General features: G+C 39.1%; 2 protein-coding genes across 4 annotated transcripts in view; both read right to left on the bottom strand.

The window, feature by feature from the left end:
• Positions 1 to 269: 269 nt before the first annotated feature.
• PLAC8L1 (PLAC8 like 1) lies at positions 270 to 9,325 on the bottom strand. Its single transcript, XM_009678646.2, has 4 exons — positions 9,091 to 9,325; positions 6,116 to 6,246; positions 2,166 to 2,302; positions 270 to 1,262 (listed from the first exon to the last, which is right to left on the bottom strand). Exons 1-4 carry the CDS (start codon positions 9,117 to 9,119, stop codon positions 1,095 to 1,097), a joined length of 465 nt encoding a protein of 154 aa, XP_009676941.2. The 5' UTR covers positions 9,120 to 9,325; the 3' UTR covers positions 270 to 1,094.
• A 3,691-nt stretch (positions 9,326 to 13,016) lies between these two features.
• The window catches only part of LARS1 (leucyl-tRNA synthetase 1), a 34,205-nt gene continuing 22,312 nt past the window's right edge, over positions 13,017 to 24,909 (bottom strand). For all 3 annotated transcript variants that reach the window (XM_068959846.1, XM_068959847.1, XM_068959848.1), the window contains exons 25-32: positions 23,980 to 24,120; positions 23,246 to 23,386; positions 23,015 to 23,125; positions 21,505 to 21,615; positions 19,562 to 19,666; positions 17,658 to 17,753; positions 16,172 to 16,304; positions 13,017 to 13,310 (exon numbers count right to left, since the gene is read on the bottom strand). In XM_068959846.1, coding sequence (XP_068815947.1) covers positions 13,105 to 13,310; positions 16,172 to 16,304; positions 17,658 to 17,753; positions 19,562 to 19,666; positions 21,505 to 21,615; positions 23,015 to 23,125; positions 23,246 to 23,386; positions 23,980 to 24,120 — 1,044 coding nt within the window. In that variant the 3' untranslated portion in view covers positions 13,017 to 13,104. The remainder of the gene's footprint in view (positions 13,311 to 16,171; positions 16,305 to 17,657; positions 17,754 to 19,561; positions 19,667 to 21,504; positions 21,616 to 23,014; positions 23,126 to 23,245; positions 23,387 to 23,979; positions 24,121 to 24,909) is intronic.

Below are 24,909 nucleotides of genomic sequence, written 5' to 3'. Positions count from 1 at the left end.
GGATTACTTGTCTAAGTATATAGCACTAATGTTTAGGTTTGTAGTCTGTAGATCAATTCAGTTAACTGGAGCTGAGTGAGTTACTGCACCTTATACACTGGAAGTGTAAATGACAGAACTGAGTTGCAGAATAAGTGCACTATAAGATTAGCTTACTAGTGTGGTGGGGGGCAACAGGTGGAAAATATAGATCTTGACAAAGTCTTCAGTGCCAGATATATGTATTATTCCATCCTGTAAAAACTATTGTGCTGACATTAAAATTGTTTTTGCATGAAACAGGAATTTATTTTCACTTTCATGTTTCACACTTCTGTTTTGCCAGTTGCCAGCCTGGAACAAACCATGTGGAAAAGAAAAGTTATTTGGTAGTGAAGACAGGGAACAAGGAGCTCAGCTCTCAGTTTCACTAGCCAAATTCCTCCTGATCTGGGATGGTGACTTGAGTTCAGAATTCCTGCCAGTCTGATTTAGAGCTACTATATTCAATTGTTAACATTCTTCATCTCCAATAGTAACCTACGATCAAACAGAACAATAACACTTAGCACCAAGTTTTAGAGGGGGGAGCGTTTAAGTGCTTTGAAACCTCTAGATAAAGAGAGAGCAAGTCAGATTATTCCTATCTTAAATGGGGCGCAAGCGAGACACAGAGACGCATGGGCAATCACAACGCAGGGAAGGGAAGGGCTTCCTGTCCTGCTTCCAGTCTCACTTCTCACCATTACACTGTGCTACTACCCCTTTATTTTATCTTACTGCTATAAAATCTCCTGAGTGGCAGAATGGTTTGGTCACTGTTGTTCTCCTCAATTAAAGCGTTCTGCACTAAATTTTCAGATCACAGGTCCAGGCAAAGAATGCAATCTAGGTTCATACTTTCAAGCCATTGCTGCATCAATAAACTGTTTTAATATGACTACACTGCAGAAAGCAGGTCACTGGGCATTATATCAGGGTGTATCATACAGAATGTGACAAGAAGCAGTAAAGAGACTGCTATAAAGTACTCATGCATTTTATTTTTAAAAGCAAGGCATTTTGCATTGTGGGTGGCGAGGGAGAAGGAATGGATGGATAGAAAGAATCATGACTCAGGCTCCCTTGCTGGGAATTTTTTTAACTAGGACATCTTCAGCTAAAGGTGTAGCATTTACTTCACAGATCTGGGTCATAGCTCTCCTCTTCAGTTCTCGGGCCACTTGACAGACAGCAAAAGGCCAGCAGCAATAAACTGCTATCCAATCTTCACAAGTGGTCCCCTGGAAGAAGAATTAATACAGTTTTATACAAGTGGAATGACCATGAATCAGCTTTTCCACTTCATCATGCATGCCATACCACGATCACTCCACAAGAAGAATGAGTTCACGGGCCAGATCCCGACGTAATCCAGTGAATTACCCTGGACTGACTCAGGTACAAGTGATACCTAATTTCAGCCCATGACCTAAGAGCATTTGCCTACTACTCTTTTAAAGTAGGGAAGACTTAGATCTTGCAGGGTGCTGGACACCCACAAATTTCACTGGAGAGAAAAAGCTTTTAGGATACTCAATGCTTCACAAGCCCTTAACTGAGTTTTTCAGTGTGATTTGAAAGTATTCTTTGTTCCTTGCCATCCTGATTACACAGTAATGTATATTTTACAGCATCAGCTCTGGGCTATGTAATTTTACAACAACTGCAGATGCACATACAATCCTGTTCTTACAGAGTACTTTAAAAACATGAGTAGTTGTTTGGAGTTGGCATTCTATTATAAAATAAATGCTGTTTTTGCCTCAGTGCTAGAAAAAGGGCAATTCTTGAAATTTAATGCATTAGTCCTGCTTTAAAAATGTATCAAGGTAACAGAACAGATTTTCAGATCAAAAAGAAATCTGGCTCTAGGATCCTGCAAAAGCCTGTGTGAACAGTGTGTGGGGGGTAGTGGGTGGAATCCATCTTCTCCAGGATTGAGTCCTAACTGAACTTTTCACATTTGCGTCATTTCAACACCATCATTATTCAGTGCCACGCTCCAGAACATTAACGCATCTGGCTCTGGCTACAGATGCGCAGCTACAACAGTGGGGTCTCTGGGGAACGCGGGTACCTCTTATCATTACATACGCTGAATGAAATCAATTTACAAAGAAAGAGTGCTCCACAGGCAGACTTACTCGTATTTTGTACCTCTCTCTGGCACCAACTCTTAATGCTAAGGTGGACCCTGGAAGCAGTGGGAAACACAAGCACTCCCCGTAGCGCCTGGTCAGGCTGCATTCCAGACACGCGCTGCACAAGGTACCGCAGACACCTGCCAGCAAGCACAGTCACAGGAGCGATCGAGTACTGCCATCTCACCTTTACCAGCAGGGTGAACAATTGGATAATCTGCACAGTTTATGGCCCAAAATTCAGAGGGGTACCAGATAAGAAAAATTCCAGCTACAGTTATCAGAATGCCAGTAGATCTATAGCAAAGAGGATTGTTTTTCCACTAGCTTTTGTCATCCTACCAGCACCCTGGGTTTTGTCTCCTCTTCCCTCTCCCCTTGTTATTCAGGTAGCAAGACACTTCCGAAAGATTTAAGATGGTGACTACTGTGACTTGCACAATAGGTCAGTTCTAATTACTAAGGTTTTTGAACTTTTCTGCCTTCAAATAAACGGATAAACACAGTTCTTGCTAGAAGTCTCATATGTGGGAATGGGACTTTAAATCCTGAATTCACAGTAGTCAAACCATATGTGGTATAAGTCAATACTCTTTCAAAAGTAGTTTGGATAACACTTTTCCAAAATAGTGACAGCCACATATACATACATTATATATTTTTACATTTATAAAGCTTCCCTGCCCCCACAAAACCTTGCTTGAATTCCAACAAGTTTCTCATATTTATGGCAAACGCTACATCCAACACTGGATTTAATCCCACCACACATTGGGTTCCGGGTATTATCTCCACTGCTAGCTGAAATGGTGCTATTAACTGGATGAATGGAAAATTTGCTCTAGCTGTATCTCCAACAGTAGTGAAGACACACTTCAAAAATCTATGAAGCATTGTTCTAGGAAAAACAAAGAAGAAAAGGGCAACATGCATCAACCTCAGAGTATCTAATAAGACAATGCTGACTCTTATTTGGATATGTTAGTTCTTTCTCTCACTATTTTTGCCTAAGGTACATTCACAAACGTTTTGCTATCAGTCTCTTGCAATTCATTTAAATTGCCTTTGTTTGCAGTTCAGGAGTAAATACATCTAGGAAAACATCTTTAGCAGAACTGAAGCTCTAGAACCTTTACTATGAAATCACATTGTTTAAATCTGTTTTGTGATAATACTGACAGTACTTTTAACGGAATACTATTATAATAATATAATGCTTCCTGTTCTGTTAACCTCATCCGCAAGTCTCTCTTTATGAAATTCCTGCAGTATTTCAGTGATTTTTTTTTAAATGCCAAAGGCTGGAAAATAATAGGGTCTCAACCCTCCCACCTAATCTGTGATGAGGATACCGATTAGAGTTGTACTTGCAATTTCAGCTGACACAGCAAGAGAAATTAAAACACGCTGAAGAACGACACTTTTCATGTTGTGCAGAGTAGTGGTTCGGAGGTCAGAGATGTGCTCTCACTTTTAAGTAACCAGTCCTTAATGCAATACATTTCTATGGCCCAATCAACCCAGCTGAAAACTGGAACCAAAAAAAATCCATTCACTTGAAAAACTAGGCAGAAACCTGCCTTTGCTTTCTCTTCTAGAGAACCCTGGAGTAGTTAAAGGTGCAAAATTGACACTGCTACCACCCAGCGTGGCACGGTTTGACTTCACATGTGCATCCAACACTCAGCTGGATTCCTGTCCGATAAAAAAAAGGGGACTAGTAGCCCACTACTCCAGCCTAAGCTGTTTAACTGCCCCCGTCCTGTTTCAGGATCAGTCAGGTGGGCAATTGCAAACACTTACTTCCACATATTTAGCCAAACATTATAAATCTTTCTCCATCAAATAAGTACCCCGGCTTTTAAAGTGGTGTCAGAATAAACACCAGAGAACTATATTCAGAAAGCAATATTGAAGCGCTCTGCCCTTTGAATCCAATTCATATCCTTCATGCAAATTAAGGATTATGTTTTTCTCCTCCTAATGTATGATGAAAGGCAGATAAAAGAAATCTGGAGGAAAGTAGTGTGAGTCCCTCCACCCAAAATAAAGAGCAGGGGGGAAGGACACAAAAGTGCAATTTGCTATTAAAGAGATAAAACATCAAAAGGAAAAAAACCCCTGCTATTAGTCACATATCTTCTGTTTAATGGATCAGAAATTACCCTAACAGTTACTTTTTAAAGATCAGAGAAACAATAATGGATTCCCCTTTATACCACAGACATGAGAAGTAGGTTCACTTCCTTTTAATTTTCAGCCAGGGTTTACATGCAAAAGATTAAGTGTCTTTTTGCACGCTGTTTTCAATAACAGACCAACTCTCCTTGGTCAGAGATAGCAGGAAGACACAGCCTGCACAAGAAGGACAATGTAGAAACCCCCCAACACGGAAAAGCACTGCGAATGACTACAAGAGAGCAAAGGTGCTGAGGGACAATGATCCCCAATGGTTTCTATGGAAGATATGAACGCTATCCAACCTTCCTTAGATCGCCCAATGCAACAGCTGATTACTAGGACACTATGGACAGATGAAGTAACAAGAATTCACTTCACAGCCACTGCTTAGCAGTAGGAAAGGAATTTGTCTGTTGTATGTCACACTTAACATTGCTTACAACTAAATACACGAAGGAGAAAAAATTTAAACATCTTCCACCGGTTACCTTAGCCAGCCTGCCATATTTTTGAGACTTGGAGAAATCAATCCCACAAAAAAATAGTAAATTGGAAACAAGGGTTTTTAAATCTTCCTTTAATTTAACCAGAACTAGACAGGTGTTAGAACTATAACCCTTTTTCCTTCCTCTATCAGTTGACCCCCATAGCAACAGGAGAAAATGTAGACACTCCCTCCCTGGAGGTCATGACACAAACAAGGAGAGTCCACAAGCAGGGGAAGTGCTATTTTCCCCAAATGATCAACGGAGGGCCCAGGAAGCAGCCACAAGATGAGCTTAGGTTTAGCCAAGGGGCCACTGACCAGGTCAAGTCTGCCCAAGGCACAGGTTCCTGCGGCCTGCCTTCAGCAGCAGCTCTTGCATGACCGTGCAGAGATGCCTGACCCAAATGGAAACCAACCCCACAAGAAAAGCTCAGTTTTTAGCTCGCTCAGACCTTGAGGCGGGTGGGGTAGAGAAAACTAAGGCATAAATACACAATTCTGAGGTGTTGTTTTGCCTAGAGTCGCAACACCTAAATACCACGTCTGGCTCAGAGCAGAATCCGCAGTCCTGAGTAGGGTATATCCTTATACCGTGCAGAGAGAGGAGACAGACATTTCCCACCAGGGATCAAGACCACCAATCAGAGACTGCTTGAAGTACCCAAAGCTGAAGAGAGGGAGGTGTTTGAAATTCCATTCTCAGAGGCTTGGACATTTAACTCATGAATTCAAGGAAACGTTCCTCTCAATTCCCATGAAATTGTCCTTTTCTACAGCTTCGTGTTTCCAAAGAAAAAAGGTAGTCTTTGCTCTGTTTTCACAGACATCAGCATCCAAATCAGCCTATACAAGTTGCCCTGTTTTCATGAAAGGAGAGAGAGCAAAATTTAACTCTACTGGACAGGACGTTTTACAGGAACCAAAGAAATGGAGCTTCCAGGCAGCACTCTAGAGTTAGGAGACAAGCGCTGTTCCTGACCCATCCAATGACTCACTGAGTTCCAGTCAATAAACCACATAATCCATTTAAGATTTCAGTTTCTTCTCCCCATGCAAATCAGACTCATAAAATCTATCCCAACCTTTAAAGATTCAAGATAAGTACTTCTGTAAGCATTATGAAGTGAATAGAGACTCATATGTACTGAGAGCACATCTTAGGCATATTCATTGCGTTACTCAAGTCACAAGAGAGCATCTGATCTTCAGTTCCTAAAGTGTTAACCAACCTACATTTGAGCAACAGAGGCATTCAAGGAACAACAAAAGAACACCAAACTCTTACAAATTTTCTTGTCGCTGCAGACATCAAAGAGGCCAGTGCTCCAATCTCCACCAGTCCACATAACTGTTGTGATAGCAGACATACCAATCTTGCTGGCTGGCTGGGTTGTCACGGGCTCTCCAGGCTTCTTGCTACACGTTGGGAAGAAAAATAAATACATAAAAGAGCTTGACTTTTTTATGAGCAAGGTCACCCCAAATCTGAAGCGTCTGTGTGTGGTAGGGAGGAGGGAGGAAACAGTATTCATGATTTTAGCGCTACCATTTTATATTTATATCAGTTGCCTCTTAAAGATTCATTTGCCCTCATGTCTTTTTTTTGCTCCTCTTTAAGCTGATCTCCACTGCCCTTCAAGTGAAGTGAAGTGATTTGCCCTTCTTCAATGAAGAAAGCAACGAACAGGTACCAAGTACTTCAAAAGCAAATTACAATATCCATAAAGAGTTCAGCATCTTGCATCTATATCAAGTTACCTCTTGAAAGTTAAAGGCTAGAAATCTCTTCACAGCACAGATCTCCTACACTTGCGATAATGCAACAAATCAGTCAGGATGTTACTGGAAGGGACTTTCAAGGGTTGTGCTACTGATACTGATTTTTTTCCAGAGTGGGATTATTTTGCTTGCATCCTGGCATAACTCTCTCTTTTAGACAGCGTGAAACTTTACTTCCAAGGCATAGTAGGACAGCAGACAACTAATTTAATAGGCCACGTTTGTGCTGATGCCTCAAGACATGAATTACACAAGAGGCAACACAAGGAGGACGGGTGGAAAGGGGAAGTTAGGATGCCTTTAGTCCTCCTTTTACATTAACCAGATCATGCCAACAACCCAGCTGTACAATAGGATGGATGTTTACCACTACCCCACAAATAGTTCAAGAACTGATGAATATTAATAGTGACCCTTTGAAAATACAAAGGACTGTACATCAGCTGTATCAGCTATATGATTTTTATACCAGATTATTTATAATGTCAACTAAGGAACAGGCAACTAACTTTACTCCTTGCTTTACACGAGAAAGAAAAGAAGTCCCATCTTCAGGTGTTATCAAGGAAAGAATTAACGGCGACTGGATCTCAGACAAAGAGAGACTCATCCTGTAAACAGAGCAGGGGCTTTCAACCAGGAGTGGAAAAAAGAAACGCCTCTCTCTACTCAGAGAGATTCAAATGAACAGAACAGGGACGACATCACAGCACTCCAAGTCCCGATGTCATAGTGGTTCCCAACAGCTGGTGAGCCACAGTATTTGAAATAGTCCTGCAGCAATTTAACAACAGTAACATGAGAAATCAGTTAATTCGTTGGAGTAGAAAGGAGCTATTGCCTACTCCAGTTCACTGCCAGCAAAAGGCTTGAAAACTAAAGCATTCTATTGAATCAACTTGGAAGGACAAAGATAAATCAAGTAGACAAGAAATTAAGTGCAGTTTTAACACTTCTGTAAGGCAGCCAAGAACACATTCTTCTTTTAAAGCTTTCCTTGCTAAAAAATACCAAGTTCAAATCCTCTCAGTTAGTCAAATAAGTAGGCCCAGCACTTTGCTAACACCATGGGAAACCTAAGGGGTGTTTTTTTGTTTTAAGTGAGACAGAAATTGGTCAAGTACCAGTATAACAGGAACACTGCTCACACAGAAGGGACAAGTTTCATGTCTTTTATTGACGGTCTCCCACATTGTTCTTGATGATGTGAACTCAATTTTTGGCAGGATAAGTGCAGAAGACAACTTGACCTGACACTGCAGGTTCTCTTGCATGTCATGAGACAGGCAGACAAGCACCAAAGATGTACTCACTTCACTTTGGAGAAATTTGCAAAGGAAAAAAAAAAAAAAACTACTTTCCATTTTGAGTTTATTTTTAGATTGCTGAAATTGAAGGGCAATTTCAGATTTTATCTAGTGTGTTTTGCCATTAAGCGATGCAGGTGAGGTCACTTGCTGCTCCACTGAACCTTTTAACTTTTCTTCATCAAATGTTATTCATATCTCATAACTTTTCTGAACAGAAAATTATGTGTTTCTGGACAGAGGAAAATTGAAGCACATACAAGTTAAAAGAAATATTCTATGGCATTCCAGAATACGGGAAGAGCCAGGAAATGAAAGCAAGAGGCCTGTTCTTTACTCTATAACTGCAAAAGTACGTATTTCAAAAACTTGCTCAATTGAAAACAAAAAATCTGAAGAGAATAAATAAAACTCCCAGTTTCCTTTGCAGACTTCTCTAGCCAAAATCATAATAGGAAGACTATTAAGTAAGGTCAGAATTTTGTTAGAAACGTGGAGAATCTAATACTAAAAAAACTCTTCATCCTGTCACTAGCTTTTATTGGACAGAAAATGCACATGAACCAGCACAGCAGCGACATCTCCTGGAAGTCAACAAAAAATTGTAGAAGAAAATTTCAGTTTATTAGCTCTGTCTTGCTCATTTAAAAAAAAAAGTCAATTTGTCTGAACCACTAGAACATAATTTTTCCATTATAGGGGGAAAAAACAAACTGCACACACACCCCACACTTACAAATCAGCTTTAAAAACAAACAAACAAACAAAAAAGATTCTCCTTGCTCTTTAGACAACTGCTAACGAAACAACACAACCACAGATCACAAAACAATAAAGTAGTAACATTTGTTGTTCTAAGACTGAAATAAATTTTATCTGCTCAGATTATCTCGTTGCTAGTTCCTCAATACATTAGATGTTTATCAATATCCTGCTTCTTGGAACTAATAAAGATGCCTTCACACACGGAAATTAAGGAAGCTGCTACTCTTCTGCTTTTTGCGGAGCAGCGGTGATCAGAATACACGTTTGGGAAGAGCATCCATCCAAAATTTCCTCTTGGCTACCGATGGCAATATAAGGAGTTTAATTGTACAATGTACAGGTTCTGCCATCGTTTATCCAATATGCTAGCCTTCTGTTTTGGATATTACAGAGAAAATCTGGCATCTACCTTGACATATCTGGAAATGCCTTTTTCATGCCACCTCTAACAGAAACGTCTGTTCTCAGCCACGGAACCAAATTTGCTTAAAGGAAGTCAAACAAGCAGCAGCATTCAAGAACCTGATAACGCGCTATAAACCAGATTTGCTGCAGAGACTACAGATCAGCAGTTTGGGGGAGAGTGCTCGATACGGATATTCATATTTTGACTTGCTCCTACACGTTTCTCCCACAGCAGGAGATTTTTCCGGAGCCACCAAAGTGATAAATAGGTACATAAGGGCACTATGGAGATATCTGTAATGCCAGAGAGAAATCATAAAAGTATTTCCTTTCTTTAGCTATACAGACAGAGCTTGTTTATTCAACAGTACTCATCCAAATGACATTCAACACATAGCTATGAAATTGGAAGGGCATAACCTCAAGTAAAGCGACAGCAATGTATCGTGGTATGAGCTACAGACAGGTCGAAGTGCATCTTGCTAATTAGGAATAAGCACCTCGAATTTGGTCAGAAAGTTAGGTGCGTGGGCATGAGGACTATCTGCAGAAAACAGAGAAAAAGGAGCAGATTAGTGGGAGTTTTAAGTGGGACATGATTCTAGGCAATGCAAATAATGCAGAAGCATGCTACGTGACTTTATGCAGAGAGAACACAAGGGAAAGCAGGTTACTTCTTTTCTGCGCAGAAATCAATAGACTGCTACTAAATAGCCAAACCTATTTGTGTGTACTGCACCGTTAGCCTCACTAGCTTTATATGCTGCCAGAAGTGTTTACAGGCTGTGTCAGGGATTAGCACAAATTGCCTTCCCACTGTAGGCTGAGGTGCAGAAGCAAAAGAACTGATGATAATGTCTGCAACGTTTAAGTGCCTCTCTAACGCGGCACTATATAAACTCCCGTCCAGAAGCCTCTAAGCTCACGTTCCTCCACCCTTGTTATTCCCAGCCTACCTTGGAAGCTTTGGTCCCCCTTTCCTCTCCATCTCTGCTAACCTCTCCATCAATACGTCTACTTCACCCTATTCACTAAGAGCACTGAGAAAGTAGACAGACGAGGCAAATCAACATTTCATAGTTTAGTTTAAAAAAAAAAAAAAAAAGCAAAAAACCCAAAATCCCACACACCTTGTAACAGTTTTGGACACTATCAAAAAACAGCAGTTTAAGAAAATGAGGTAAGGTTATAAAACCTTAAATTATGAAGTCATCAACAGAGCCTTTACTCATACCTGAAGCCAGGAGCTACTTACACATTACATGCTTCCACTTCAGTAAGCTTTCTCTTGTTTTTGTGAGCACATCAGCTCCTTGCCACTTGGAATCTTTATCAGAACTCTAAGGGTCTACACCCTTGCTAACTGAAGATACTGCAGTGTACTATCAAAGATTTTATATACTTACCCATAGTAAAAAGCTTGATATCAAAGTCTCATAGCCTGTGAGGACATTTAAACTTTCTGCCCTGGTGGCTGCAATTCTTCTTCCAGTGAACATAGAGTTCAGATCAGGTTCCCATTCCTGCAGTGGCAGGCATTCAGCAGGCACTGCAATAGCAGAGTTAAAAATACCTCATTTTCTTACTACCAAGCTGTTGTCAGAGGCAGCCTGGCTGTCTAGAGAGAAATGGATCAAAGTACTAGAAGAATCAGAGGATCACTGTCTTTCACTTCCAAGCCTTTACTGTGTGCTGGAAAGCAAATAATTTATAGAGCAAGAACTTCTCAGAGATAATTAAGTGTGAATGAACCACATACTAAACAGAAAAATGAAGGTAGATCTTCTGTTCACTTTGGAAGTCCCCAGCTTTTTGTCATAGGAGTTCTGCTCTGAAGTCTGCATCAGAGCAGCACTAACACAGACACTTCATCACGCTCAGAAAGCAAGCTCTGAACACCTAATGAAATAGCCATGTATGAGAGGCAGCATGGGATTTACCTGTTTGGCTTTATTTTTCCAGTTAGGATGGGAATTCACTCACACAAAACAAAAACAGACCTTTAACAAAGAACCTTGGACATCACTAAACAGTTTCATGAAATGGGGAAGGTGAAGAGGGATGCCTCTGCCTGGTAGATCTATCCCCCCCCCCGCTTTGGCTCGTAAAATGATGAGGACTTACATATGTCATTAATGGTGTCTGAGATCATTAGTGTCTCCTAGATGGAAATAATCAGTGAACAATCTCTATTTTCTCCTAGCGTCAAACAGTTTTAGCTTCTTCTGTATGTCTGAACTCAACTCAGGAGCACATACGAGTACCGAAAGAAAAATCAGCCAGGTAAGATATGTAAAGCCTAGCAACCTGTCTCCAGCAGTGGTCACGAGCAGGTATCTATTAAAAGTAGTATAAGTAACAGCCACATAGAGTGACTACTCCTATATGATTCCAGGTTCTGACCTTCATATTCTAGTGACTCCCTGGTCTGGAGCTTGCTTTCCTACCTAAAGCTCTGTAAAGGTGTGGCAGAGCTATCAGTTCTCATTCACCGTGCTTGGAACACTTGCCTGGTCCATCTCATGCTCCTGTGTCATGGCACCACCGTTTCTTCCCAAGTCCAAGCTGCAGCTGGTGAAAGGAACTGCAGTCTGCCTATCAGCTAGCTCAAGGCAGACGAGGCGATGCTGCAGCCAGCGGTCTTTGCTCAGAAAAGCTGCAATAAGAACACTCTGGCTGCCTATCAGGAAATTAAATGCACTTGGGGACAAGCCCATCTGAACCAGCAAGCAGACACCTCTGCCAATCACAAATATAGCTCTTACCTGTTGATATTCCAAACACTTAAAAGGTCTGTCAAGGTTATGGTTAATAGCTCTTCTCCTGAGATTCTGCAGCAGAAGCAGTATATAAACAAACTTTTCACCTACTAATCCCTAGAAGCCATGCCTATGATGTGCTGCCCTAGACTATGGCCTCATCTTTTTAGAGAGCAGCACGAGTATTTGCTTAGTGGGACTACAGAGGATCAACAGAAAGGAACGGCTGTCCTTGTATATCCACCCAAACAAAAACTGCCTTTTGAAAGGGGATGATAAAGGGAGAGGCAGAAAATGACACACCCAACAGTATTTGGTCATGTCAGTATGGCAGTCTTATGCTACTCCCTTTCTTCCCACCAACACAACATATTATTAGAGGAAGTACAAATGATACACTGTACGCAGCAGGAGTTGTGAAACTGGCCGAGTGCAATTGTGCAGAATAAAGTACGCTGTTTGTCACCAGTCACCTTTACAAGTTTCCACAGAAAAAAGCTCTGAAGTTGTCTGTGCTGACTCATGACTAAAAAAAGAAGGTGGGGGGGGGCAACCTGTGAGAGACCAGAAATTACCAGAAAAATCACAATTTAAAATCTGTGAGAAGAACATTTAACCTTTCCACTTAATGATTTGCAAACACTTTTATGGAGAAAGCAAGAAGGAAAAAGTCTGTTTGTCATAACATTTTGCTAAAGGCATTTCATATGCTGGAGAAGCACCCGAAACTTTCATATTTAACTTTTGCTTAAGAGTTCTTCAGCATGGAATTACTTCTGAACTGCTAGTCACCATAAAATGCCCTAGTTGTGTTCAACGTCACTTCAGTCATCAAAAAGACAAATATAGAAGTGTTCAAGCAACTTTTCTCCTCTCCATCTATGATACAGGATCTACAAACATCTTCTATATATGGATCCCAGCACATACGGACAGGAGAGGAATTCCAAATGTAGTACACTAGATTGCTTCTGAAAACACAGGCCACAGTTGAAGAAGAGAATTTGTCATGTTAACATTTGGGAAAATTGTTTTTTCAAAAAGAGCCAAATGGCAGGAGGAAAATAATTTTATTATATCCATGTCTAAAAGAGTAAGGGGTGAACTTGCATGCAAAATTAGGTTGTTTGGGGTTCTTTTTTAAAAAAGAAAAAGAAAAAGAAAAAAGAGCAAATATTCATCTTGGTTTATTACAGATGCTTTCAAAGTCACTCTACGAACTTTCTCAATGTCAATGATCAAACCAGGCATGTGCCAACTTAATGAACTAGATAAACAATTGTGTCGCCAACATCCTTTGTCAGACCATTCTCAGTAATGTGAACATGTTTCTCGGTCAGGTCAATATGGAAAATTGCTTGCTCTAAAATAGGAGTTTTCTCCACTTCTTCTTTACCAAGGACTGGAACACGGCGTGGTCCAAGTACAGGATCATCAAACCTCATCAGCTTCACTTTAGAGAGATCTACAATAAAAAACCAAAACACTTTCCTAATTAGGTTACAGGTTCTACACACAGACTATAAAATCAACTGAAATAATCAAAACAATGCTTAAGAAAAAGCACTTGATACTTCTGAAACACTTCCAAGGAAATAAATTCTCCAAGAAACAACATCCACAGTAAGATTTACACCCACTAAAAAGATGTCATTCAGTGGTTACATAGCGAGTTACTAGCAGAAATGGAGATAAAACAAATATGAATACCAAGTCCTAACGCCATATCCCAAACACGAAATTTGCCTTACCTATTTTTGTGACAGCTATGAGTAACTGAACAGTTTGTGTCTCATTTTCTGAGAAATGAATTTCAGAAACTGAAATAAGGAAGGTGGTGAGAGCTGTTTAAATACTCTTCCCTTTTAAAATTCACACGGATAAAAGATTGCTAAACAGACAAAAAAGTTACTAGGGAGCCTGGAATCTTTCAGCCAAATCTTCCTCCAAGTGTAACCTTTTATTACCCGTGCACCAACAGAACAGTGACACCTTCTGGAAATAACAAAAGAGTTAGAAAGAATCACTGTTTAATCTCTCAAGTACCTGTTTCCAATCATTTCAAAATATCCAGTTAGCAGAACGATAGTAAATTTGTATAGACATCTACAATGCACTTCCCCTGCTCGTGTTTTGCTATGCACATTATCATATATTCCTCCCTCTAAGGCTTTGAGGTACTATTTCAGCGTGCACCATCATCAATATGCAGTTGTCTTTGTTCCAGAGATAAACATTAGAATAAACACAAGCTGTTAAAAGATGCAGGAAAAAAATGAAACTTGGCTGTCACAAGCTTTTGGGTCAAGTCCAGTTTTCCTTTTATACTCAGCTGCCAATCTACAGTGGTTCAGATTGATTTTTAATTCCTGGATTCTCCAACAAAAGCACAGCTGCTGTTCCTTTAAGAAAGCTATTTTCTTTCATTATACTTGCTGAAACTTAAAGTTTGTTTTAATAATATCTTTGACATGGAACTATAGGCAAACACAGAATTTCATGCTAAACTACCTTCCAAGCAGAGAGAGAAATGAGAAATACTAAAATTAGCAATGAGTAGACAAAAAAAACCCAAAAAACTCATTTCAGCACAAAAATTGAAAAAACCTCCCCCTTAAATACTACCATTTACAAAGTCGTCCTTCAGAATGTCAAGATATCACATAAACATTTAATTAAATCAATCACAGCAGCACTAAGAGGCAGCTTTTATTCCAACTGCAACAAAGCAAAAAACAAGAAACTGAGGCTAAAATTTCCCAATGCCATGCAGAGAGACAGTGACAAAGATGGTGGTAGACAGCAGCATCTCTCCCCTTCCGTTCTGTCAACGCACACCATGTCTTGAGTACTTACGTGGTAGAATAAAATCCCTACATAAGGTTACTGGATAGAAAATTATTTAGAAAGCAAAGCAGCTGCCCATAATTACTTCTTGTCAACACCTAATGCAATCCCAGGATTCTCACAAAAAAAAAAAAAAAAAAAAAAACAGAAAAAACCCACACTGCCACATCCACCAAACCCTATGGAGCTTGCCGTGATGGAATTCAAGTTCCCAAACCACAGTAAACCATACATTTCAGAGTGCTATACGTGCCCTAAGCAGATCTGCCGGTCGCAAAAGCAGCGCCTCCAAGTTCTGTCTGGAGACCTTTATCTGAGCCAGTGTTAGTGTCACTCCTGAGGCTTCACCTTTTGATAAGTGAGCAGTGATGACTTGCTGTCAGAGAGAGCGGCAAATTTTGGCTTCCCAACTGCTCTTGCTTGCATCTCCACTACTGGAAACTAGGTAGCATCAGGGGATGGAATAGATAGTTTCACAACAGCCTAAAAGCAAAATCTGGTTCACAGGCGATAAAATGCATTTGTCTTAATGCTTTCACAATGGAGTTCACTATTGCCAGCTATTTGAGTGCTTTCACAGTAATTCTTCTAGTACTTATCGCCTCCTTCTCCTATCACTGTAGGGTTCAAAATTTAAGGGCCGAAAATAAAGCATTAGTGCATTAAGAAAATAAAGAGGACAGAGGGAAGTCATAGCTCATGAGATTGAAAAGGCATACTGGCCATTTCGCACAGAAGTTACTGGTTCCATTTTAGCACACATCAATGACAACTGAAAGGCTACTGAACAATCCCAATTTTGAATGAACAGGTAATTTCTGTCCAGGTTCACAGTGGAAAATTGTTAGGCTAGGAACCAGTGTAGCAGCTGGGGTTGACAGGTAGGTAACTTCTTTAAAAAAAAAAAAAAAAAAAAAAAAAAAAAAGAAGCTCAGATAAATCTAAGACGTTATGAAAAGAATTTCTGCCATAAAAGTTATATCCATGGACTGGTTATTATTAGAGGCAAAACATGCAAGGAAGATTAAACTAGAGGAAATTTTAAAACGTCAGCTTCATTCCTTTTCTAGGAATGAATTCACCTTAGGCTAAAAGGAAAAATCAATTTGGTAATTTCTTTCAGCCCTGGGGTGCCAAAACAAAAGAGGCAGAAGTTATATATAACCAGTTATGGGACCACACTCCTCTTGGGAATTCAAATCACAAGGGAAAATACCACCTATATTAATCTGCAGCAGAAACTAGGTTTCAGTGTACTAGTGGCAGAAAAAAAGATTAATGATGAGGGAAAACCCCTAGGAAAGCCTGCTTATTTCCATGTTATCTTTATTCTTATTCACCCAAAACCAAAAACCTTTTGTTCCTTTCTTAGTATCTATAACAGCAGGACACGCTTCAGCAGCTTTCTGTTTCTACTTCACCCCTGGAAACATTAATCTAATCATTGTGTGATGGCTGTGTTCTCCACTAGCCTTTTACCTTTGATTCCTCTGTCCATCTTCATTAAGCGCCTGATCACTGTGTCCCTACTATCTCCTTGTCTGATTTCTATTTTTGTAGAGAAGTGGCCATTTGATGGTTGAGGGTTCACCATAAACACAGATACACTGGGCTGTAAGAAAGTTAATAAAAACATTGAAGGGGAATCTGTGTCTGTGGTCCAAGTTTCAGAGAAAACATGCAACTAAGAAGCAAATAAACATTCCCTACCTGCAAACATTCTGGATGGATAACCTTTCATTTAGGAACATTGACTATCAGTGAGAGAAGGCAAGTACTCCCACAAGTCTTAGAATATTAGCTACAGTATACATATAAAATTTTTTGGAACATATTTAGAGAAATAGAAGTTTTGTTTAGAAGTGTTGAAAAAGAACTAGAGTCAGAAATATTAACACATGATATATATGTATATTAATACAAGATAATACACTGTTATAGAATATCACTCAACCTTGCCTACAACTCCCTCTTTCAAGACTCCATGACACAGCTGTAGCAATACTTCAAAAAAGGCTTTATATTTATGTAACTGAATGCAATTTATTAGTCCACTATAAAATAATAGATAAACATTTAAAAAAATTAAGATTCGCTTTAGGATTCAGCAAAGAAGCAACGAAAGTTTCACAAGGAAGTTTATAATACCTTAAAATTGGTAGGATAAGCAACACCAAAACTTCAGTATAACAGAGTGAAGTGAGATTTAATCATACTCACATAAGACCAGAGCCCAGAATTCTTAATTCCCAGTTTTTGGCCTATGTTTTAACTAGATGAGAATCTATCCTTTTCTGAAGGGTAGTAGTTCATACTCTTACATCTCTTTTTTTAGCCATACACCTGTTTATGCTCAAATCACTCATTTCTTAATGGTCTTCCAGTCAACACAATTTAAAGATTCAATCTTTGAAAGTCTTAAAACTATCATATACTGTCACATTTACAGCTCAATATAGAGAAAAAAGAATCATAACTGTTTCAGAAGACATTTTTAAGGGGTACTGAGTCAAAACGATGAAAAAAAATCCAGTTATTACAAAACTGATCGAGCAGGCAGTAGCAGTATAAAGAACGCTCAGTGCCGTGTCACCCAAGGGATCACAACTGAGAGGTGATTTAATCTCCATACACCTTTATTCCTTGGACTGTTTTAGCAAAGGCATGGATCAAGGGGTCAGTAAGAAAGATGAGTGTTCATGATACAGAATAACATCTCCTGGGAACTGCACTGAGACCAAATTCCTCACAGTTTTCTGGAAAGCAAAATATTGATGCCTTACTCCTTCGTAATTTGAGCTTAATTTGAGTCAGTAAGTTTGTTTCCAATGCTGACCTATTCAGCCCTCCTATAAAACGTTCATGCCTGAGGAAAGTTTTCAATTCATAAGTCTAATCATTTTTTTAAAAATGTGAATACCTCTTTCTAATTTGATATTTCCAATATCTGAATATCTGTGTTTACCTCAGTTCTGAAAGTTGAAAATGGTTTTCCAGGACAGCAGTCGTCTTTTATTTTATCTTCTGCTTCAGAAGCAAACTTCACCTCAATATGATCTAGCTGTAGGAAGAGAGGAGGAGAAAGAAGAACATACAGAAGTTAAATCATTTTGGAGGAAATAATAGAAGTTACCTGGCCTCCCAAACAATTGTTTTCATAGTAAAGTGGAAATAATGTGCACTGACATGAGGCAACATTAGCAAATCTAAATCACAAAAATATCATTTGGAAGAGACCTCTGAAGGTCACCTACTCCCTGCCTGAAGTGGGACTACAGCCAATACTTGATCAAGTCAGCTGTGGCTTTGTCTAGCTGAATTCTGAAAACCTCCAAGGACAGACACCCCACAGCCTCTCTGGGTAATCTGTTCCACTATTATCCTAGCAAAAAAGTTCTCCTAATGCCCAATTTGAGCCTCACAAGCTGCAGCTTGTAGTTACTGCTCCTTGTTTTACCATCTGCCCACTACCAAGAAGAGCGTTGGCTTTATTATCTTTGTAACTTCCCTTCCAGTAGTAGTAGATTGCTATTAGATCCTCTCCGAGCCAGTCTAAACAAACCTATGTCCCTTAACCTCTTAGTATAGGTCATGCACTCTAGGCCCCTAACAAAGTTGGTACCCTTCTACTTGCCAAGCTGCAATTTCTCAATATGCTTTTTAAATTTGGGGAGGGGTGTGGAGTGGGTGGGTATGAGGGCAGCACAACACCAACATGTATTCCAGATGAGGGCCCATTAGAGCCAAGTAGAGGGATAACTTCCCCTGATTGCTGATCACCTCCTACAAAGGTAACTCCTCCTCATGTAGGGCAATATGAAGCTCGGCTCATTTGCAGTGAGAGCATACTCACATTAAACTTGGCAACCACAGTAACCCCAAAGTCCTTTGCAGCAGGACTGATAGTCAGTCAGTTAGTTCCCAGCTTATACAGAGGCATGGGGTAATTCTGCCCCGGTTCAGAACTCGGCAATTCTTCTCAAAACTTAGGAATTCGGCTAGCATCTCAAGATTCTCCTTCATGGAAGTTTGACCATTTAAAAGTCAACCAATCTCTTCCCCAATTTAGTGGGTTTTTCAAATTTGGGGATACTTTTAAAAGTTGTTGCTTGCCCTTGAATTTGCTCAGATACGGAAACAAATCAAACGAACCCATTTTATACCCTGTAACATGAAGTATACACTCGCAGTTTCGATTTCCAAGATTTCTAATTCCTGAATCAGGGTATTTCTTACAAACTGGCCCTAGCAGTCCCCTCATTAAAGTACTGTCTTTTGAGCTAAAGTTTGGTTATCATATGAAGCCAGCATAACTGCTTCTAGATTGGCATCTATTTTACTATGTACTATAGTTTTAAAAGCTCTGCCCAGAATCCACTCCTTTAAGACGACAAAACAATCTCCTACAGCGAACATACGTGCCATTTGAAGATTCAGCGAATACAAGCCTAAAAATTCTGATCATTCTTTCTAACAATACTTTGAAACACTTCCTTCTCTATTCTTCTATTGAAAGAGCCAAGATGCTGGTTGGCTCAGACAAAAAATGGCTCTTCAAGGGTCACAGGAGTTCACTATGATAGATACAATCAATCTTGCAATAATAGCCTCCTGCTTTGTGGAGCCATGTCAATACCCTATCCACCTCCCACTGTCTATCTCGTATCTATACGTAACAGATTTACATGCCTATATTTGACAAATTTAAACAAGCTCAAAATTCAAAAAGTTGATTAAAAAATAATATTCATTGAGGAACCAACCCCCCAGAAACTAATGGGAACAGGCTTTTCCTGATGTTTAGGAAATGGTGGTCTTTCAGCTATCCCGATGAAAACTAAGTAATGAATCCACCAAATGCATGCTAACCTCCAGGGAATTTGTCAAATAAACTATATTCTCCATGAGCACCGCCCGTTCATCAAATTCCAGCTCCAGATCAAGAACACGTGAACCATTCTTCTCCAGATTCTCCTGTTAGAGGACAAAATAAGTTGGATTAAACCTCTGAGGGCTGCAAGTAAAATGATGCCTAAAAATGACAAACTCTTTGCATTAGTCATGCAAACAACAGACTTAGGTATGAGAGCTCTCTGCTGGCACAACAGGCTAGCATAGGAGTCATTCTCTGTGACATGTTTTTCTACAGGGAGTTAGTGACACTGATGGGAGGGAGGAGTAAGAGCAATTAGAACATGTAGACAGCCTAATGTTCTTTTTAAGCGCAAGAATACATTTTTAATATAGTATTGAAAAAAATGTTAGAGATCATAAATAACTGAATGTCAATTTAATGTGCAGGTTGAGAATTCTCAAAATAAGCCAGTATTTCAGTGCTATTTCCCCACATGAAATTCAGTCTTATGACCTAGCTTAAAATAAAGGATGAGCATGCAAGAACTGGACATGTTTACAACAGTTGCAAAACAAGTTCTCTATACGGAAATAACATTTATTTTGTATGTTAAAATAAAAGTAACTTCATCCAGAAACCCAACTGCCACAGTCGCAACAGAAAGTACTGAAAGCAATATAAAAGCCAACAAACAAATGGAGCAACTGTTGTGCAAGCCTCAGCAACTCATCCCATTCCTGTAATGCAACAGAGGCTCAGAGTACAGTCATTAGCTATTACTGCCAGACTGAGGGAAGCAAACGGAGGTAAGTTTCATACTTAACACATTTGTATGACTGTAAGTTTGTCTGGTTTTTTGCAACTGTGTAAGTTGATCTAATGAATTATTGCCTGTTTTTACAAACTTCACTTATCTTAATAAAGCAAATGTTGATCTAGGAGAAAAGCAACCAGCTTTAAAGCTGCTTTGTGCTCTCTCTTACTCTGAAGACTTTTAAGGTTCCATGAAAAGCAATAATCAGAATGGTCCGAGATGAAGGGTGAAAGAGCACTTGAATTAATAAAATCCAACAAAGCTACCAAATAAAAGACATTAATTGCATACACTTAAAAATAATCTAAAAAAAGCCACTTTCTACTGTTTAAGAGAAAATATACATATTTAAACCCACTAAGATTTTTTCATTACCAGTCCCTCACAACTTGTACAAATAATGAGTAAAGTCCACAATGTTTTTTTCATTTTAAGATTTTGTTCATTCTTTGGCTTTTGAACCTTTTAAGTTCCTCTACTCAAATGTTATCTGCAAAAGCAAGTGTAAAAAGTTTTATACAAAAAAAAAAGCAAGTCAAGATTTTTGTAGGCTTGCATGACTCAGGGAAAGTAATAATTACCAGCATATTAGCGGTAAAAAATTAACAACTACATATCAAATTCACAATACCATTCATGGCTCAGAACTTACCCTTTTTCTTAAATACAGCGTGCTCTAGTATATCTAGTTGTGTTCTTAACACTAAGAGTTTTGATGTCTCCAGAGCAACATCTTGTTCTCATTTCAAAAAGAAAAGCCAGAAAGACGCAGCCGAAGCATTTCAAACGTAGAGGGATCTACTCGTACTTGAAGTACAGATTACATAACCAAATAATACACAAGCTACCAAGCCTCATTATTTCACCATTACCAAGACCATTATTTCACTTGGCAGACATTTTTATAATACCTTTCCTCTAGAAATCTCAAATAAATTTATAAACGAAAACATGAAAATACAAGACCAATGGCAAAGTGGAAGGACAGAGACTGAAGTCAGATGTTAGTAGCAGATACAGGATGAAATAAAGGAACCAACAAGACCCATGCACCAAATTACAGGCATCACTGCCTTGGTCTGACGTCCTTCATTCATTTATGAAAGCTTTTTTGTATACAAAGACTGTTCCCCTGACACCTACCTTAATCATGGCAACAAAAGGCATAACCTTCTTCATATATTTCTTCAGTTCTGGCAAGGTGCTCAGCTCGCTGGCAATTACTTTATTATCTGGCAGCTGACCTCCACTGACCTGAAACATTGACAAACATCCATTATAAAGTACAGGTGTCATTCAAACAGGATTTGCCCTTTGCTACCATATACCTTTCATCCTTTCCCAAAACGCCAGCAAGCAGGGTAATCACAGAACAGTTTGGGTTGAAAGGGACCTCTGAAAGTCATCTAGTACAACTATAATCACTGATTCCACAAAGACTCATTTTCCCATCCCTTTGAATTATCGCTAAGGACAAATTTTAAAAGCTTGAGCGAAAAAAGAATATCGCATCTTCTGCCACTCAGGCAACTCAGAGTATTATTCTGCATTTTCTTTACTCTTGCCTGTCACTTCTCCAAGCATCCTGGCTATTCTTGTGTCGTTTAGATTTTACATGCTATCCCCAGAACAAGAAAGTGACTTCTGAATATAAATCTCCATCTTAGAAAGACTTTCGTACTTCAGGGAGTAGGCTCAACACCTTTCTCTTTTTGGAATATTTATCCCTTGTGCCTACTATTGAAGAACAGCAATCTTCGTATATGTAAAATAAAGTAAATTTGCTACCAAAATGCATTTTAAGCTCACACTTAAGCCTCTACTCAAGCAGATGTGAAAGCACTAGTTTCCTAAATTATTTAGGTTTTACACTCAGTATTCAGATATCTGCCCAACAACTCCCATTTAATGCGTCAACAGACTGAATAGCAGATTTTGACATCAACGCGGAGAAAGCCTATAAAATGCCCAAAATTTAATACTCTAAAGATAAGTTTCACATGAAGAATATTGGTTTAACTCAATATTGTAAATTCAAAAAGTCACCACTCTGCAATCTATCAGCTATGGCACTGACTTGTTCAGGTTGAGAAGGATAATGGCTCATTGCCAAGAGGCAATATTGTATCAGTTTCCCTATGTCAGAAGTACAGGCTTTGCTGCTTTTAGAAAAGCTTCTGTCTTCTACTTACAATAGAAGATGTATTGCAATTCAGCATACTTCTTGCAAAGTCACTGAATAGTATACATCCTCTCAAGCACCAAAACAATGCTCCTAAGCCCACTTGCAGAGTAAGGCAGCATTAATCTGCAGTCACCAGTATTTTCCCAGAAATACTCCCGGGAAGAGAAATATTTTAAAAGCTATCCACGTACAAAAGATAAAAACAATAACATGGGCCACTTTTTGCTCAAAAAGTGTCAAAAAGCAGTAAGATCATTCTGTCGACCCAATGACACTCCTCAGGACATTTTTGTTAAGCACTAAAATCTACTGGACAGTTTTAAGAGCATAATAAAACATATTAAAGCTACCTTGCTTTACATTCAGATAGCTCAGTAACAAGTTACCCCTTACGGGCTTTCTAAACATAAAAAATTATCCCATGGAAAAGCAGGTAAGTGGCCCAAAGGAAAATGAGAGGATGACCACCTGATAGTGCTTTCGCAGAACTGATAAGGTGGTGTGTTGCCAGGGAGGGTAGTTCTTTGCCACATAGATGGTACAGTGAGAAGGCTTCTGGGAAGGCTCCTTAGTACTTTTCTGAAGAAAGAAAAAAAAAAAAAACAAAGTATTTAGCACCACGAAGGAGTCTTGAACCTGCACAGAATTATCAAATATGCACAGTTTTCAAAAAAAAAAAAAAAAACTAGTTGACTTCACCTTTCCTTTAAATGGTGCCATGTAGTTCTTGAGATTGAGTCGCAGGTTATGAGCTGCTTCCATGAGGTACTGAGAAGACCGAATTAACACCTCATCCACAGGACCTATAATTGGCCATGAGGCTCTCATGATGGAATCAGGCTTTGAAGAAAGGAAGAATTTACATGTAGTAAGATTAAAAGACATTAGTATCTAGGGGTTTCTCAACCCATTATGACTTGACTGAAAACTGGAGTTTAAACAGCATGAACCTCAACAAGCACCTATCCATAACCCAGTTGTAAGGGCCAAATATACTGCCAACAGGTATGCGTTTGTGAGTGCGCATTAAAGATTACACACACAAACATATCTGCCATAGAGCTAAATAACCTCATTTGCCAGTACAAAATTTATTTCTCCAATTAGGCTACCAACACAAGTTAAAAAAAGTTCCATCTGTAAGTGTATGACTGTTGCATTATTTGGGTTAGTTTTAAGTCACCTCCTAGTAAGAGAATAAACAGTGATCCCTATTAAACACATCATTACCATAACCTTGAAGACATAGGTTAAACTCAGTATGCTCACTGTTCTATGCACAATAAGCTCATATGCCCTGTGAGTGTATGAACACGCATTATTTTTTCCTACTTACACATGAAAAAACATTCACGAGTCTGATATCAATCTCACTAAAAATCACTAAAAGCTTAGATCTGAACCAAATGACAAAGCCAAAACAGTACTAGTACCTTCCCCAGCAGCAACCAGATGTGCTCACATAAGTGGGGACAGATAGGAGCCAGTAGCAGAGTCTGAACTTCAATAAACTGGAACACCAAGTCCCTGTGCATTCCTTCTATAGCCAGCTCACGATACTTGTCTTTTGCTGCCTGAAACACAGCCAATGTAGCCATCATTAAAACACTCCAACTGCCATGGGGAAACATTTAAAGAGAAGGAAAAAAAAAAGGGGGGGGGAGGGGGAGAGGGAGAGAGGGAGAAAGAGAGAACATGTCAAATTCTTTGCTCTAATATGCCTTTAAAGTGTAAGCAACTTAGAACTCAAAATGGATTATTAAAAAGAACTATGTTTTCCTGAAACACCTAAGGGAATGAACCTGTCAGTTGGCCATTTTATTTTTACGTTATTATGGTACTTTTCAAAAAGTGCCTATTGCCACAGACATAAAAGACAAAAATAACCACAACTGCATTTCAGCTACTATAATCCTGAATAGCCTGCATAAAGATACTAATAAGTAGTAAGAAAAAGGCAATGAACATAAACTTGCATTATACATATAATCCAGCCTTCCCAATCATATTCCTGAAAATCAAGTCAGTCACACAAGGAGTGTCTGTCACTCATTAAGTGAAGTGGCATGGTTCTGCAGACACTCTGGAGTATATCTTCATGGAGTATTCTTTATGGAGTATATCAAAAAATACTCTGCTTCCAAACAATTCTGTTGATGTATTATCTGGATTTCTTATGCAGAGTTCCTGATTAAAAAGAAGTTAAAGAAAGGATTTTTTTTTTAATAGCTATTTGCTCATACTAGACATCAAGACTCTATTTCCAACACAGCAGTTGTTTTTCTCCAGACCTTTGAAAAATGCTGTAAGTAGACCTTTATAACTCCATATTTAGCTCATCTAAGTACTCTTGTTTCTTGGTA

The sequence above is a fragment of the Struthio camelus genome, chromosome 13 (assembly GCF_040807025.1).
Source record: "Struthio camelus isolate bStrCam1 chromosome 13, bStrCam1.hap1, whole genome shotgun sequence".
In the NCBI taxonomy this organism is placed as follows: domain Eukaryota; kingdom Metazoa; phylum Chordata; class Aves; order Struthioniformes; family Struthionidae; genus Struthio; species Struthio camelus.
The sequence above is the reverse complement of the archived record's forward strand: the minus strand, read 5'-3'. Positions and strand labels throughout refer to the sequence as shown.

Bases quoted from the DNA above. Each gene is read 5' to 3' on its own strand.
- PLAC8L1 (XM_009678646.2), bottom strand. From the start codon at position 9,119: ATGAAAAAGGCATTTCCAGATATGTCAAG. The intron at 2,303-6,115 runs GTAAGAGTTTGG...GCTTGCTGGCAG, and splicing joins CTGCAGCGACAAGAAAATTT to GTGTCTGCGGTACCTTGTGC. The intron at 1,263-2,165 runs GTAAGTCTGCCT...TTCTTCTTCCAG, and splicing joins GAGAGAGGTACAAAATACGA to GGGACCACTTGTGAAGATTG.